The following is a 15,464-nucleotide window of genomic DNA, read 5'->3' as shown; positions in this document are numbered from 1 at the left end:
GGGGGAGCAGGTGGGGGACTTTTGGGATAGCATTGGAAATGTAAATGAAATAAATACCTAATTTAAAAAAAAAAAGAAGGTAACAACACCTAAAAACAAACAAACAAACAAACAAAAAAAAGCCTTGAATTTCTAAGGGTCTTTAGTCTCTAGTTGATATGGGTCAAGTTTCAAACCAGTTGGTCTTCTATCTTAATATAAAAGTCCATTTATGCATTAGTACATTGTTCTAACTAGAATAAGTCTTCCCCCAAAGCAATAGTTCTTTACTGTCAGTGTGAATCAGAATCACTTGCAGGACTTAGGAAAATAGATTATTGTAGCCACCTCAATTGTTTATGAGTTTTTGAGTCAGGGCATAGTAGTTTTGATTTCTTACCAGCTCTTAGGTAATGGTGGTACTGGTTTGGTAACCTCTTTAAGAACTGTGTCTTATGACTGAGAGATGGTTCAGTAGTTAAGGGTATTCACTGCTCTTGAAGAAGCCCAGACTTCAGTTCCCAGTTCTCATATTGTATGGGTCATAAGTACTGTAACTACAGCTTCAGGGCATCTGACTCTCTCATGTGTGTTTCAAAGACATAAAGGTACATATGTGCATGCATGTACACACATACACATACACAAACACATTTAAAAGTTAAAAAAGGGTTTTTGAAATAACCATGTTTTAGGGCTGACCAGATGGTTCATGAAGTAAAAGTACTTGCTGCATAAGTCTTGAGTTTGATCCCCAGAGCCCACGATGGAACTAGCTCCTGAAAGTTGTCCTCTGACTTCTACACATGCATCAGAGCTCCCATAAACCCATACTCATACACACTGTATCATGCATGCATACACACTCACAATAACAGTAAATGAAATTTAAATTCAAGAGAGAGTGTACCCTAACTTAGAAAGTACTCTGCATTGGTTGTGAGTAGTTTGTTCCTGCTGAGTCAGATCTAAGTTCAACAGGAGTTGTCCCTGGGTTGCTCTGGACTTGCACATTAGAGAACAGCTGTGCACACTCACCAGCCCTCTTAAGGGCCCTCTGATTTTTGCCTTTGTGCTGTAAATACACTCTTGTCATTTTCTTTGATCCTTAATAAAAAGTGCATGTTTCATCACTGACCTACAAGTGATGTTTCTTTCTCTTTTCCTGTTTGTCTTAATTGTTCTTGTTTTTCTCTGTGCTGTCCCCCTCATTCTCGCCCCTTTCTTTGTGATGCAGAGATGAAGATAGTTGGGTGTAAGTTCTTGATTTTGTGTGTCCTGACTGCTTATTGCCTGCCTTGTTCCCATCACCATTTGTTTCATGGAATGTTGCAATCCTGGGGTGGGGTGTCATGGACATTATTAATCCTTCATCAGTCTCACCTGCCTGGGTAACTGACAAGAACTAAAAGAGAAGCTGCCAGCCTAATCTAAAACACCATATATTTCTTTGGGTGTGTATTAAGATCTGAGGGCATTTAAACAGTGTATAGAAAGAGGAAAGAACTTTTAAATGAGACATAGACATGATATGTTACTCTAATTACAAAGGAAATGAGTAGTTCTTATTCTGAGCCACAGTCAGAAAAGCAAAAATGTTTTATCTTTAGTTATGCTAAGACATGCTCATAAAAAGGGCAAACAAGCCTTTTGTGAAAGAATTAGCCACAAGTCCAGTGTTAGATTGATTTGCTATGGATGTGTTCATGGGACTATGGTTAGTCTTTACCAAATGACGCTTTGGCCATATCTCTTTATAGTATAGAATATGAGCCAGTTCATATACCCAAATCTGTATGGATCTCATGGATCATGTCTACCAGGATGCAATTGCAGATAGGCCAGAACCATGTGATACATATAACCCAAACTCCCAAGCAAGGCTCTAGTATTTAACAAGAGATAATCTTGTTATCAGAATGTTCTGGTGTCTGAACTAGACAGAAATTCTGTTATCAATAAAGAGACTTCTAGAAGAAACAAGTATGCCATGTGTTTCTTCAGAGTCACTAGGATGCACATTTTGGGAGGCCAGGCTGTCAGAGTACTCCCCTACCTGCTAAGGTTCTGGAGACTGAACAGCAGTCTGCCTTCTCAGAACCCTTCCTGTATAAGGAACCTAAAGAAGTATTTCAGGCCCATTCCTATCATGATAGTGAGGCTTCAAGTTCAAACCTTTCCTTCCAGACATTATTTCTATAGGTTCATAGGAATCTGGATATTTTTAAATATGTAGTAGAAGTTACACAAACACACACACACACATACACCTCCTGAGCCAATTCCAGACAGGAGTGTTTGGTTGTTGTTGTTGTTGTTTTTGTGCACTTGCTGGCCAAAAAATGTTTGCATTTGTCCATTAGACAGTATCCCTCTGTATTATATAGATTGGTCTTGAACTAGCTCCTTCTACCTCAGAATTCTTTAACATAATAAAGGATTGTGAAAACAAAATACACAACTGACCCACAATACCTAAAATACTAACAGATCTGTATAGGAATCTTGCCTACCGCTGCCTTCTGTTAAGTAACTAGTCCGTTGACCTGCTGCTATACCAATAGCTGATACTGGCTATTAGATGATCTGTGAAAGAGGAGGAAACAATTTATTCTGAGGCACTCTTACAAGAATGAACCCAATTAATTAATCTCCAGGCAAAACACAATGTTTGATGGCACCCAAGTACTAATATTAAACCCTCAGAGAAATAAAATATGAAGTCCTCTGCCATCATTAGAGAATAGAGAGTGCCTAGCAAAGAGAGGTGGGCATGCCCAGCTCTATTCCTAAATTAGGGCAGCCCTTTAGCAGGACAGCTCTCTACACTGCCACATATGCATAAAAACTCACCTTCCCAGCTCTCTCCAAACTGCCTGCCTAGGGGCTGCCCAGGCCTTTGCTCTTAAGAGAACTTTAGCACTGCCCTCTCAGCAAGCCACCCTGGTATAAACTAGGAGGAATATTAAAATCACATAGTGATATTTTTGTAAATATATGTACACAAGACCCACTATAATCCTAACCGGTAGATGCTAAGAATCCGTCTTTTAACATGTTTTCTAAGTGATTAAAACAGTCTGTCAGGCACTAGCATACAAACCTTCAAAACTAGCATTCGAGCCCTCTCTTGCCCATCTGCAATACAAAGTGCCTGTCATCTTCCCTTCCTGGAAAAATAGTTTTTTGCAGTCAATGAATGTTAATTTTTTTTCCCTTAAGACAGTGCCTTAACCTTGATGCATGATTCTATTGATGGGTTTTGGGGACATTCAGTGTACATTGGGGAGCAGCTGAAGAGTGGGAGAACCCCAGAGAGTACCTGGAAGGTGTACTTTGGCTGCTCACACTGGCCTTTTAGGTTTTCTCCTAATTCCAGGACAATTAGTGGAGAGGGTGACTTTAGTGATGCCACTGAGACCTTGTGACAAGAAGCCTGCCATAACTTCTAGCAACATTAACCTTCACAGAGTGTCATTTTTAAAATAGGATATAATTTGCAAAATTACAACCCATAAGGCTGTTTGTTATCTTTCTGAGATTATCTCTGGTCTAGCAGATCTATTCTCTAAATAAAAAGCAGCCAAGGACATGGTGAAATCAAGCTGCTTCAAACTGCACCTCAGAGGGTAGGACTTGCATTAAAAACTTCTGAAGGGTATCACAAAGGCACTCTGTTTCAAAAGGAGTAAAAAAATGCAAGGAATATCTACCTTAGCCCTCTATTTTAAAATTGCCAGCACTTTCACATAAAATGTCCTGCTCAAAAACTATGAGCTCATTAAATAAGCCACACAGACTAAATTTTGTCTGCAAGGTAAGACCTGCTTTTGTGTTATTCTGTATTGTTATTGCTAAGTTTGAAATATTTTGATACCAAGGGTAGGTTTATTGTTGATCTACACATAAAGTCATAGATACAGAAAGTGTATATGTGTTAAAAAATATTTTAAATAGCCAACAGATAATTGCTTTTAAAAGCCATGTGTACTGTCTCTAAAATAACTTCCAGAAACTGAAAACCATAGTAAACCAAGCACCTTGTATTTAGATTAGACATTAAAATTACCTTATCAGTTAATGCTAAGGTGTTTTTAAAACTGAATTATTACTTAAATGTCATAAGAAAGCTAATATGCAATTAGAAGTCTTTGTTGTTACGAAAAGTTGCGCATGTCATCAGTTCTGACTCACTCCTTGCTAGTAACAATAGTCAGTAGGGAATTTCTCAGTTACCTTTGAATTTAAATGTTAGGGGCTTTCAATACATCCAGGACTGATCCTGTCCAGCTTGTTAGCAGACAATGACAAACTGGTGAATTAGAGTTTCTTTCTTTGTTTGCCTTCCCCACCTTACCCATACACCTCTGTGCTATTAATGGTGTGCTGGAAAGGCTGGAACAGAGGAAGCAGGTCAGTGCTGGACGTCCATCAGAATATAAAGCACAGACCAGCCAACCAAAGAGAAAAGTCTGATAAAATTACAGAAATGGATGTCCTCAAACCTCTCCATATTTGCAGTATTCATGTATGAACTTAGATATTTTTTTCCATTCATGAGAGCCTTAGGTAACAAGCTGGCTTTCAATACTAGAGAAAGATCAGGTTCCTGAAAAATATTCATCATGGACTGCTCTTCTTTACTTAAGCCAAGTTATTTTGAAAACTGTGTGTGTCCATAAGTGTGATTGTTAGATTGTACTTCTAGACTAGGAGGGTGACCTGAAGAGTGGAAGGAAGAGTCATGAATACTCAGAAGAACCTGTGCATAGAGGCCAGGCCAGACAGGGGGAGAGATAGAAAGACATCACTGCCACTTACATCTGACCAAACCCGGATGCTCACTTGCTAACTAAAACCAAATTTTGTTTCTTTCATTGTGACTCCAGGTAACAAACATTTTGATAAATCTCCAAGAAAGAAGTAGTGTGTCCTTTATTCAGACTCTGAAGTTTTGAGAGTTGTAAAAAGAAAACTATAAAAGAAGAATCTCTTAGGGGAAAGAAAAGGGACTACTAGCAAGACAGACATCATTAAAATTAGTTCTAGAATCTTCCTTCTTTGAGGGGCTTATACTACAGCCATCTTGGAGGGGAGCGACTGAGCAGTGTGAACACCATTAATCCGAGCTAAGATTCTCTAAGTAACCTGTAGCGAACACCTTTAGAACTTAGAGAATACATAACTAACCTGAGTACTGCCACACTGGTGTTGGTGGACAGTCCATTGTTATTAACCAAGCTTGGAATGCCCTGAGGACCCAAATGCTAGCCTGATGTTCCATGCAGTTGGGGCACTGTGCTGTCTGTGGTCGTGAGCACATTGCATTTTCCCCTCCTCAACAGGTGATATCCGAAATGATTTGTACCTAACACTGGAGAAGGGAGACTTTGAAAGAGGGGGAAAGAGTGTACAAAAGAATATTGAAGTGACCATGTATGTACTTTATGCAGATGGAGAAATCTTGAAGGTAAGGTTTGTTGGTACCTTAGAGTAAAAGCTGGTATGTTTCCATGGAGTGCCTCTGTCCTGAAGTTTATCCCCTTTAGGCAGGGCTGAATTCAGTTGCTCCATATCCTTTTCCCTGCCTTCTTTTTTCATCCATAAAAAACTACATATTTATACAGCATGGTTTGAAAAGGATTCCTAATGTCATATAGTCCTCACACTAATTATTCTTCCTAGTGTCTGACCTGCATGCCTGTAACCCCAATTTAGACATATTCCCTTTAGTTCTGCCCTGCGTGTTACCTGTTCTCCATTCTGTTAAGCACAGAGATAGCTATTTCTTTTCTGGCTATTGCTAGATCCTGCTTTGCCTTTTACTATTTGGGATAGCATTATATGGTAATTTGATTGAGGATAGGATTGAGATATCCTCTTCTTGGTGCCGGGTTTAGAACAGAAAAGAACAGATTCAGTCCTAGAAAATTATTTCCAGTAATACTTCACATGGATTCTTTACTATTCTTCATTGAAAATGGGGACCTTGGGCTGAATTTTAAGGTTGTCTGTTTTTTCTTCGGTCCTGTCATGGTAAAGACCATGGTGATCAACAGTTATAATTCATTTCTAGTGCACTCGTCAGATCAGCCTTTTACAAGCCTCACTTTGGTGTGCTGGCGAAAACCTCATGAGGGAGACAGAACAGGAATTATTAGCTTTACTGTACAGAGGAAAAGGGCAAAATTAGTTGAAATAATCTCCCAAAGCAGACAGAAATAAAGGAGGATGTTTACAGAGATAAGATGGTGATTTGTGTGTCACTGTAAAACAGAATAAACTCAACTGAATGTTGAGATAGGCATGATCATTGCTTACATAAGAAAGTGCCAGAGAAGCAGAGCTATCAACCACTCATGTTTGTGTGGAAAGGAAGCTCTCCTTAATTTTGTTGCTCCAAACTCCTTGCAGGGCAAGGGGCAGACCAGTGCTAAGTCTGTATCTTTGTGGTAGTGTTTAAAGGCTAGCATCAAATTAAATCTGATCTATCTTGCCTTAAGGAAAGTTAACATAGGTAACGTAAAATAGCTCAACGTGGCATTAAGGAAAATTAGGAAGCAGTCTTTATCTTGTAACTTAGGATTCCTTCTTGGTGTCATGGGTGATGGCTTCTCTCGTGGAACTCCTTACTGCCCTTCTCAGCAAGAATGAGACTTTCCATGGTGATGCAGATGCACAAGCCAGCTCCTCCAGCTGTGTGGTCAGCTTGTGTGGTCACCTCTGAGCCAAGGATAAAAGGAGTGCTATAACTGCCACCAGGAATGTCTAGCCTTTTGACATTTTGTTGTTATCTACAAATGTAGTGGGCATCATTCATAGCTACCCTAGGATGCATGTGGCCCATGATGGGTCTCAGAGTGGATATTCCTAGCATAATTACACGGTCTATACACTACTTCTGAAAGTACTGAATTCAGGTCAAATACATTATCATCTGGTCAGGTGCAAAAATACAATCTTCATATAGAATAAAATATTCTAATGACAGAGAGAAATTGAGGTGCTTCTTTAAAAAAAAAAAAACTATTAACTTTACATCCTAATTCCAGTCCCTCCTCTTCCCCTCAGTATCCCCTCACAAAGATCCTCCCCTCATCCCCCATCCCCTTTTCCTCTGAGGAGGTACCCCTACCCACCATAGGAAAGCCATGCTCATAAAGTCACTGTAGGACTAGGCCTGTCCTTTCCCACTGAGAAAAGGTGGCCCAGATTGAGGAACAGGATTCCTAGGCAGGCAACAGATTCAGGGACCTGCATGAAGAACAAGCTGTACTTCTGCTATATATGTAGAGGGGTTGGGGGTGGGGCTAGGTGCTTCTTCTATGGATATAACATCTTAATTTCCCTCTTTTCCAGGACTGTATCAGTTTGGGTTCAGGAGAGCCAAATAGGAGTTCCTATCACTCCTTTGTTCTCTACCACAGTAATAGTCCTCGTTGGGGAGAAATTATCAAATTACCTATTCCCATTGACAGATTCCGGGGCTCCCATCTCCGCTTTGAGTTCAGACATTGTTCCAGTGAGTAAAACCTCCCTTCATATTCCCTTAAGGATAAAAATATAACTCTACTCCTGAAGTAGAATTGTGAGAATTTTTGTTATTAGGTCATGAAAATGAGGAAACAGAAATGCGGTATCATCAGAGTCTGTCTCGGAGTATAAAAGCAGTGGTTCAAAACCATAGGATTTGTGGCTAGAGAGATGGCTCAGCAGTTAGAGCAATCTGCTCTTCTTAAGGACCTGAATTCAGTTTCCAGCACTAACATCACATGATTCACAACCACCTATAACTCCAGTTCCAAAAGATCTGATGACCTCTTTTGGCCTCACATACACATGTGGAGTGCGCGTGTGCTTGAACATACACACACATAAATAAAAAAAATTTGTAAAACCATCCTTGGGATCTAATACTGGCTTTATCTAGTATCTGAAATGTCCAATGTTATTTGAGATATTTTCCTTCATACTTACTGAATTACTTTAAGGAATGCTTTTCTGTCTTATGAAGACCAGAAATTTACTTTTTGCTGTGGTCATGTAGCCTGTAATGCCTTGAGACATTAAATGGAAATGCAGACCAGCATATTTCTCATTTTCCTGCAAATCAGATCTCTAAGGTTTGAAAGAGTGTGAGTGACAAGCGTAAGGGGATTTCTAATAATTGGCTCTGCTTGCAGCAAAGGACAAAGGGGAAAAGAAACTCTTTGGCTTTGCATTCTCTCCGCTGATGCGTGATGATGGCACCACACTCTCAGATGATATTCATGAGCTTTATGTGTATAAGGTATGGACCTGGCTTCCTCCAATCTCCTTTCCTCAGCCCATCATGATCATTCTCAATTATGATCTCATTTATGTGGTTTTCATTAGTCAGGCCAGAGGTTTCGACATAGTACACTGGTGAGTGACAATGAGACAGCTGTGGTCAGGCTTTCCCACTCTAGGTATATGGGTCCTTCTCCCACAGCCAATGCCAGCAGGCCTGAGAAATCAATTACCAACTCTTGTATGACGTTATCATTTTAACTAATATGCTTCATGTCCTGCCATTTTAGATCATGCTGTGCACAGTGGCCATAGCATAGCTGCTAACCAGTGTTGCTTAAATGTCAGACAGAGGTCACATATCCTTTTGTGTTCTGGGAATTTATAAACAAAGCACTCAGAGAACCTGCAACCTTAGGGAGATAGTAATAAGCATTAGCTCAGAAGTTCCCTTGTTTCTGCATATTTTGTGCTTAGGAAAGGCTCTCTGCTCTCTCTCTTTGCCTACAGTGTGATGAGAATAGCACATTTAACAACCATGCCCTCTACCTGGGCCTACCCTGCTGCAAAGAAGACTACAATGGCTGCCCTAATATTCCCTCCAGCCTCATCTTCCAGCGTAGCACCAAAGAGTCTTTCTTCATTTCTACACAACTTTCTTCTACCAAACTCACACAAAATGGTAGGTAATGGCACTTAAAAGGTACATTCCATTGCTTCCAGTTGCTGCTTCCACATGGCTTTTATGTTCTAGGAGATAAGCTGCTGCTTCATGACAAAACAGGGAGTTGTTCAACAGTAATAACCCACAGAGTTGTCCATGGTTGTGTAGTTTGAGGTTCCCATCTACGGTGCACAGATGTATTGTCTTTTTTTTTTCAGCACTTAGAAAACCTTATCAGATTCTGTCACCCCTAGTTCTGTCTCCTAGATCCCCCTGTCTGTCTGAAAGAGTCTGGGCCTTGCTTAACTTTATAAAGTTAACTCCTTTGGGGGCTTATTTTCTAGTGGACCTCCTTGCTCTGCTGAAGTGGAAGGCCTTCCCAGACCGGATCATGGACATATTAGGACGGTTGCGGCATGTCAGTGGGGAAGAAATTGTTAAGGTATGCCACTCACCTAGTCTAAGCACACTCTCCGAAGCAGAATATGGGCAGAAGGCCTTCCCTGTAATTTCTGCCAGTAAGCCTCTAAGACCATTTCTCCAAATACATAATGGATTAATAGGAATAATTTGGGAGGTTTTTCTTTTCTTTTTTTTAAAGTTTCTTTCCTATTTTAATTTTTTAAAGAAAAAGTTTATTATCTCTTAGGAATTATATAATATATATAAAATATCATAGGAACCCTTCTTTTCATTTTAAATATAGAGAGTTGCTCAATAATAATAGCTCACAAAGTTGTCCATGGTTGTGGAGTTAGTTGTAGGGTTCACATCTGGAGTGAACAGACAGATAGATAGATAGATAGATAGATAGATAGATAGATAGATAGATAGATAGATAGATAGATAGATAGATCACATCTGGAGTGAACAGACAGATAGATAGATAGATAGATAGATAGATAGATAGATAGATAGATAGATAGACAGACAGACAGATAGATAGATAGAAGTGGATAGATAGATTGATAGATAGATAGAAGTAGATTGATTGATTGATTGATTAATTGATTTAGTTCCTGTTATGGTCATGGTAACCTGTAATGCCTTGTAATATTATATGTAATATATATTATAGTCACATGTAAAATAATTTTAATTATTAATAATTATAAATACATGTAATTACATTATAATTTAAACTATAAACCCTGTTTCATGACTTGTTTTACTTCCCACAGAAAAAAATTAAACTAAAGGATAGCAGTAAAGAGTATCTGCTCAGAGTCGGTCCCAGTGGCTGTGCTGCCTGAATTTGTTTTCTTCTCTCTAGGTCTTTGTCGTTTTTCTTACTTTATAGCCTTCCACAAGCAAACCTGGGCTTTTGATTATAAACACTAGAATACTGTCAATTAATTTGTAGCTGTTAGTTTTGCCTTATTTCTTCTTACCTAGAGTCCATACTAGGGAACTTTCCTACCCTCTAGCAAAGCTGACTTCTCTATGTATCTTTGTGATACGTTTCATCGAACGAGACACTGTCCTTCCCAGGTGTGTTCTCAAGACTGCTCTGAGTAGCATGTCTGCCCAGGTGGCTTTAGCTTAAGATTGTACCAAGCACTTCTAGTAGCACAAGGCCAGCAGGAAAATACTATATAGTAGACCAAGCTCTACTGAAGAAAGAGAAAGAACTTTGGATTTACCATAAATAGCAATAGAACAACCCTAATTTGCCTCATACTGTTTTGAAATAAATTGTAAATGTTGTATCATTTACATGCTTTGATTGACAAAATAATAGAGTTTTCAGTTTTCCAGGTACTCCAAGAACTCATTGTCATTTACTATTATATGTCTTGGTTTTGCAGCCTTAAAAGAGGGAGGGCATATACTAAAAACAAAAAATAGCAACAGACAACACTGCCAGAGTTTTATCTATATTGAGAACCCCCATTGGCTGCATTTTTCTTTCTCCTGAGAGTCTAATTTTTAAACCAAAACATAGCTTTGTTTAGATGAGGCCTGATCTGCTATAACCTCATCCAGATATACTCCATATAACTAGGCTACTGTAGAGAGTGAAAGATGGCTGAACTCTTTCTAGTCCCAGAAAAGTGATCTCAAAATGAATATGGTATCAGAACCATATTTTTATTTCAAAACAGGTATCCTATCTGTATTTTTATAATTGCTTTTTCTTTAGAAGTTTAGCATTCACCCAATACGAAGAGCCACTTTAGATTTTCGGCAAGGTCCTTGATCTATTTAAAGCCCCACCTGTCTACTTAATTGTCCCTTAGCTAGGCAGAGACAGATACTAGATGTTTTTGTCATGCTTTTAAGATTCTTGGAGATGTTTTGTTGTTTACTGGGGGCTAAAGTCATTGCTGTATGAAAATTTGACCATGCATCCTGACACATGAATGAACCCTTTATTTCTTGTGTTATTACAGTTTCTGCAGGATATCTTAGATACACTCTTTGTGATTTTGGATGATAATACAGAAAAATATGGCCTTTTGGTTTTTCAGTCTCTGGTAAGTCATTTCCTAAATTTTTTTTTTTCTCTCACACAATACATCCCAACCACAGCTTCCCCTCCCTCCAACCCTCCCAGTTCCCCCCACCTCTCCTTTCCCCCAGATCTACTCTTCCACCCTCTTCTAGCCTTAGAAAAGAGCCAGGCTTTCATGGCACAAGATACAATAAGACCAGGCACAAACCCTCTCATCAAGGCTGGACAGAAAACGGTCCCAAGAGCGGCAAGAAGAGAGTCAGAGACAGCCTTCACTCTTACTGTGAGGAACCCCCCCCCAAAAAAAAAACCAAGCCAATAACTATAACATATAGCAGAGGACCTAGTACAGACCTACACAGGCTCCACAATTGCCATTTCAGTCTCAGAACCCCCATGAGCCCTACTTAGTTGATTTCTCCAGTGGTGCTCTCCCAGTGTCCTTGACCCCTCTGCTTCTCATAATTCTTCTTTCCTTTCTTCAGTGGGGTTCCCCAAGCTCCAAAGGGAGAGACACGACGGACCTGGGCATGTGCACTCTATCCCCCCCCCCCAATGTTTCCCTCTGGGTCTCTACATTCATTCCCATCACTTGCCAGAGTGAGCCTCTCTGATGTTGACTGGACTAGACACCGATCTGTGAATATATCAGAGCCTCAGTTCATTTGGGGTTGGTGGATGGGTGGGTTGGTTGGTTGGTTTTGTTTGGCCAGTTGTATTTGGTTCTACCCTAGGTCTCTAGACTATCTACCTTCTAATTCCTGGTCATCCAGGCACTATTGGACATGGGCTCCTTATTAATCATTCCCATCATGTGTTTGAAAAGAAAGTCTAAAGGAAGCAATTTATTAGACTGAGTTAGCAGATTTGTTTTCAATAGAAAGGGTCTGAGAATCATCATCAGAGGAAGACTAACCAGTCAACCTAAATGTCAGATCCCTCCAAGATCAAGTTTGAAGAATTACATTTGAGGGCTAAAGAGATGGTTCAATGGTTAAAGAGCACATACTACTCTTACAGAGGACCCAAGTTCAGTTGAGTTTGATTTCAACTCCTAAGGTTGGTTTACTGAAAATGGATAGTGATATCAGTGTTTGACACACTTTGCTTAATATTGCATTCCCACAGGACACTTGTATATTTAAGATGACTCTGTTCTCCAATCTAAGAGATAGGGAATTGAAGCTAAAGCTTGAATGGACACATAGAATTTGCTCCTCTGGCTTTTATTCTTTCTTGCTTCTCTGGTCATTAAATTACTGTCTTCTCCAAGTTTTGGAGGACACCTGAGTGTTTATGCTGCTTACACAGGTATTGTATTATCTCTCCCTGATCCATATTATTCCAGTCACTGTTGTGAATGGAGACGCTCGGTAACATAGGGTACAGATCTGGACTGGAAAGTAAGGGGAATGAAAGAACAAGACATACACAGAGACAATGGAAATCTTAGGATTGCTTCACATAGGGAACACGAGCAGTTTGCTCTTTGAAGAACATGAATCTGTTCCCTCCTAGGGATCTTTCTGAGGTTCTATTGAACTGTGGTGACTTTCTGTCTGTCTGTCTCAGGTTTTCATTATCAACCTGCTTCGAGACATAAAATACTTCCACTTCCGACCTGTAATGGACACATATATCCAGAAGCACTTTGCTGGAGCCCTGGCATATAAGTAAGTTGTATTTTGTGTCATTATTGCAACTTGTATTCGAATAGAAAATCAAAAATTTAAGAAGTTCAGTGGTGGCCAGAATTTTATTTAGCTGACTTTTTAAACTTTACTTTTGTAATTATGGTTATATATATAATTCTGTACACATTTTATAATATATGTATATACTTAAATATAAAATGTACTACCTTAACTGTTTTCAAGTTTGATTCCATGTAGCTAAAACTTACCATGCATATTGTTATACAGTCTTTACCAGAACTCCATCTCCAAAATTATTTTTATCCCACAAGCCAAAAATCTCTAAAACTGTAAGATTCAGCAGTTAACTTCATAGTCTCCCTAACTTCTGGAAAACATTGTACTTATTGCCTTTGAATGTTGACTGCTATTAAGTACTTCATATAAGAGTCAAAGTATTTACCCTTTTATTAGTAGCTTGTTTTACTTACTACATCATTCATTTATGATATAGCATATGTGAGAATTTTCTTTTTAAGATTGAACAATAGGAAGCTAAAGAGTTGGTTCAGTGCTTAAGTGTACTAGGTGCTCTTCTAGAGGACTAAGGCTCAATTCCAAGCATCCACCTGGCACATTCTTTTTCTCTGCCATCCATCAATAGCTAGTAGTTTCCTGGGAGGGACAGTGCCCATGACCCCTTGTGACATCCCCAGTCTTGTGCATGCCCAGTGCAGGCAACAGCTGGTGATGTTAGCTTACTATTTCAGTGGCCCAGGGCATGCCCAGAAGATAACATTTTACAGCCTGTCTTGCTGTCATCTGGCTCTTCTTCTTACCTTCCCTTTTTCTATGGACTTTGATCCTTAACGAGGGTGATATAGATGTCCTGTTTAGGGTTGAGCACTCAAAAGTCACCTATTCTCAGGACCTTTGTAGCCACGTGTCTCTGCACTTAGTGCCAGTCAGTTGAAAAGAAGCATATATGACCAAGGTTAAGAGCAGCACTTGTGTATGATTATAAACATAAATACTTACAAGGCAGTTTGATACCATGTCCATTTAGCAGAACAACAGAAATAAGACCTTCCCACCCATGTGTGTTTTCTTTAATCAGGTTTATAGTATCAAACCTTGAATTCCTTCCTGTGGAGCAGGCCCCAAATCCAGTTAGGGAACAGTTGGTTAACCTCACAACCCTGTTACACTGATGGTCTTGTCTGGCAGGTTAGCATTATAGCACTTAAGGTCCATTACTGGACCTTAAACCCCCTGCAACCAGCCGAGAAACTTCCAGGACTGTGTATGTCAAGCAGCAGAGAGGGATTTTCTAGTTAAGTTCCAGCATTATTTCTCATGTCCTGCAACCTTCAACAATTAGGTCTTACCAACTAGAGCAATGGCCATAGCCTATGTTGTTTGGGGGTCTCTGGACCTTCCTGACCAACAACTCCCAGGGAGGAAATGGTTCACCTGGTACTGCGATCTTTGAATGCCTGTGGCTTCTGAGATTGACATCTACTCGTGCAGGAAACTCCATTAAAATTCCTTTTTAAAAATAGTTTTAATTAGCTTATAGAGTACTAGGTTTCCACATAATTCCATATAGTCTTACTTTTAGTTAAACTTCCCCCATCCCCCTCTCTACTTAAACCTTACTAGCCCAGTATTTTTCCCTCTCTATTCACATTTAACCGCGTGTTCTACTCTCTGCTCCCCTTCGGGCATCTTTCCAGCTATCTTGTTCTAACAATTTTGTTCCTGTTTTTGTTTTTTTAAGAATTTTGTTCTGAGATCTTCAGTGACCCACACACACACTCTCATTATCATGACTACTAGTAGAGCAAGAAGAAGTGAACATATATGAGATATGAAAACAGATATTTTTGCTTCTTCACTTCAGATTTGAATACCTTTAAATTATTTTTTCATACGTTAGTGCTCTAGGTACAACTGCTAAAGGTAGATGTTAAAGATAAGAATCCTTTCCTTTTTCCTCATCTTAGAGTAGCTGCCAGTCAGTCACCAATAAATACAGTGTGAGCTGTGTAATAATGCTTTATTACATAGTTGCTGTACTTCTTCTAAAAACTGATGTAGAACTACTGAAATTGTCTTACTTGTATGAGAAATATGAGAAGCTAACATAGCATACCAAATAAAGATAAAAAAAAACCAAAAAGGTACTTCATGTGAATCAAATTAGCTAAGACCATTGAATGAATGGTATTGCCATTTTATGAAATTAGCATAATTTTACAACCAAAAATAATTCTTGACAGTGGTCCTGTCTCCCAGAACTCTGCTGCTTGGGTGGCACTTTGGAGAGTAGACACTTAAGTGCTTCATGTGTCATCTTGGTTTTCAACAGTAGCTTTGAGATGTACTGTTATTTCCTCCATATGTCAGGTGAAGAGAATAAGGCACATGGGGATTAAATACATATCTAAGAACACAAAAC

At 39.3% G+C, this 15,464-nt stretch overlaps 1 protein-coding gene across 1 annotated transcript in view; it reads left to right on the top strand.

The window, feature by feature from the left end:
- Positions 1–15,464, top strand: part of Dock3 (dedicator of cytokinesis 3) — a 285,914-nt gene that overhangs the window by 175,937 nt on the left and 94,513 nt on the right. Inside the window, exons 15-21 of the mRNA XM_021171370.2 lie at positions 5,325–5,449; positions 7,339–7,501; positions 8,163–8,269; positions 8,761–8,932; positions 9,259–9,356; positions 11,308–11,391; positions 12,942–13,042. Coding sequence (XP_021027029.1) covers positions 5,325–5,449; positions 7,339–7,501; positions 8,163–8,269; positions 8,761–8,932; positions 9,259–9,356; positions 11,308–11,391; positions 12,942–13,042 — 850 coding nt within the window. The remainder of the gene's footprint in view (positions 1–5,324; positions 5,450–7,338; positions 7,502–8,162; positions 8,270–8,760; positions 8,933–9,258; positions 9,357–11,307; positions 11,392–12,941; positions 13,043–15,464) is intronic.

The sequence above is a fragment of the Mus caroli genome, chromosome 9 (assembly GCF_900094665.2).
Source record: "Mus caroli chromosome 9, CAROLI_EIJ_v1.1, whole genome shotgun sequence".
In the NCBI taxonomy this organism is placed as follows: Eukaryota; Metazoa; Chordata; class Mammalia; order Rodentia; family Muridae; genus Mus; species Mus caroli.
This window is presented reverse-complemented; position numbering and strand designations above follow the sequence as displayed.